Below are 1246 nucleotides of genomic sequence, written 5' to 3' on the forward strand. Positions count from 1 at the left end.
AAGAGAAAAGAAAACTTGAAATCGCATCATATGACCCCTTTAAGCGGCCCAACTGTTTTCAACATTGATAATAATAATAAGAAATATTCTTGAGCAGCACATCAGCATATCAGAATGATTTCTAAAGTATCAATGATGTAATGATGCTGACAATTCAGCTTTGTCATCACAGAAATAAATTACATTTTTAAATATTTTAAAATTGAAAACAGTTATTTTAATTTGCACTAATATTTCACAATATGTTTACTGTATTTTGATCAAATAAATGCAACCTTGGTGAGTATATGAGACATTTAAAAACATTTGCAATTCTTACCGACTCCACACTTCTGAATCATAGTGTAACAAAGTTTTAAAATTTCAAAATTCTGAATATGTACATTTTAATTATATATATATATATATATATATATAAAAAAAAATGTGGCTGTTGTTGATGAAACAATCATTGATAGATATGGGGTCTCACCTCAGCAAGAACTTCCACCCTCTTCTTCAGGATGCCTGAAATGTAGCGGATGAGGCCCCATTCCTTAAACGCTCCCGCCCGAACATACAGCTCCTCCAGCAGGGAGCGAACAGTCACCTCACCTTGTCCTGACAGATTTACTACCCAATCCGGACCCCTAAACACACACAAACACCAGGGAGGAGAATGATTTAATGATTGATTTTTAGACTTAGATTAAAAATGGATTATAAAATAAATTATAATGGATATGCACAGTCAGTTTTATAAACATTCTCACTTCATAGCATAGAGGACATAGAGGATATCTGCCTGGTCCTGAAGGCTTGGACAATGCTTTAGCTGATTGACCAGATAGGCAAAGTCTGTGGTCCCATGAGAATCATGTGGCAAGTGCAGGTCAAAGCTATCGGCCTAGTGTGTGTTTGCAGACAAAAACAGACATAAATCAAAACTATGGGCCATTTATTTCATTTATTCACTTTATGTGGGAGTGTGGAGACTTGCCTTGGTGTGATGAGAAACACTGTGCTGAGGAACATCCAGCAGGTTCAGAGACTTCCTGTGTTTGCTCATGATGGGGGCAACAGGCAAATACATGGAAGCCTCTGAAAAACATAATGGAATGAGATGGCTAGTCATCCTCTAAAAGAAAGCATGAAATCCACTTATTAAAGATAAACCCTGAGGGCTTACTGGGCATGTTGTGGCCCTGAACCTGGGCCATGAAAGAAAGGATGTCCCTGGTGGTGTGTTCAGCACTGAAAACGTGAT

At 37.5% G+C, this 1246-nt stretch overlaps 1 protein-coding gene across 1 annotated transcript in view; it reads right to left on the reverse strand.

Moving 5' to 3' along the window:
• LOC107578976 (phosphorylase b kinase regulatory subunit alpha, liver isoform-like) overlaps window positions 1–1246 on the reverse strand; it is a gene marked incomplete at both ends in the record, with an annotated part of 5576 nt that overhangs the window by 1985 nt on the left and 2345 nt on the right. The window contains 4 exons of the mRNA XM_016264870.1: window positions 473–629; window positions 753–886; window positions 980–1080; window positions 1169–1246. Of these exons, the coding sequence (XP_016120356.1) occupies window positions 473–629; window positions 753–886; window positions 980–1080; window positions 1169–1246 (470 nt within the window). The remainder of the gene's footprint in view (window positions 1–472; window positions 630–752; window positions 887–979; window positions 1081–1168) is intronic.

Source organism: Sinocyclocheilus grahami, unplaced genomic scaffold, assembly GCF_001515645.1.
Source record: "Sinocyclocheilus grahami isolate Dianchi unplaced genomic scaffold, SAMN03320097.WGS_v1.1 scaffold13268.1, whole genome shotgun sequence".
Taxonomy (NCBI): Eukaryota; Metazoa; Chordata; class Actinopteri; order Cypriniformes; family Cyprinidae; genus Sinocyclocheilus; species Sinocyclocheilus grahami.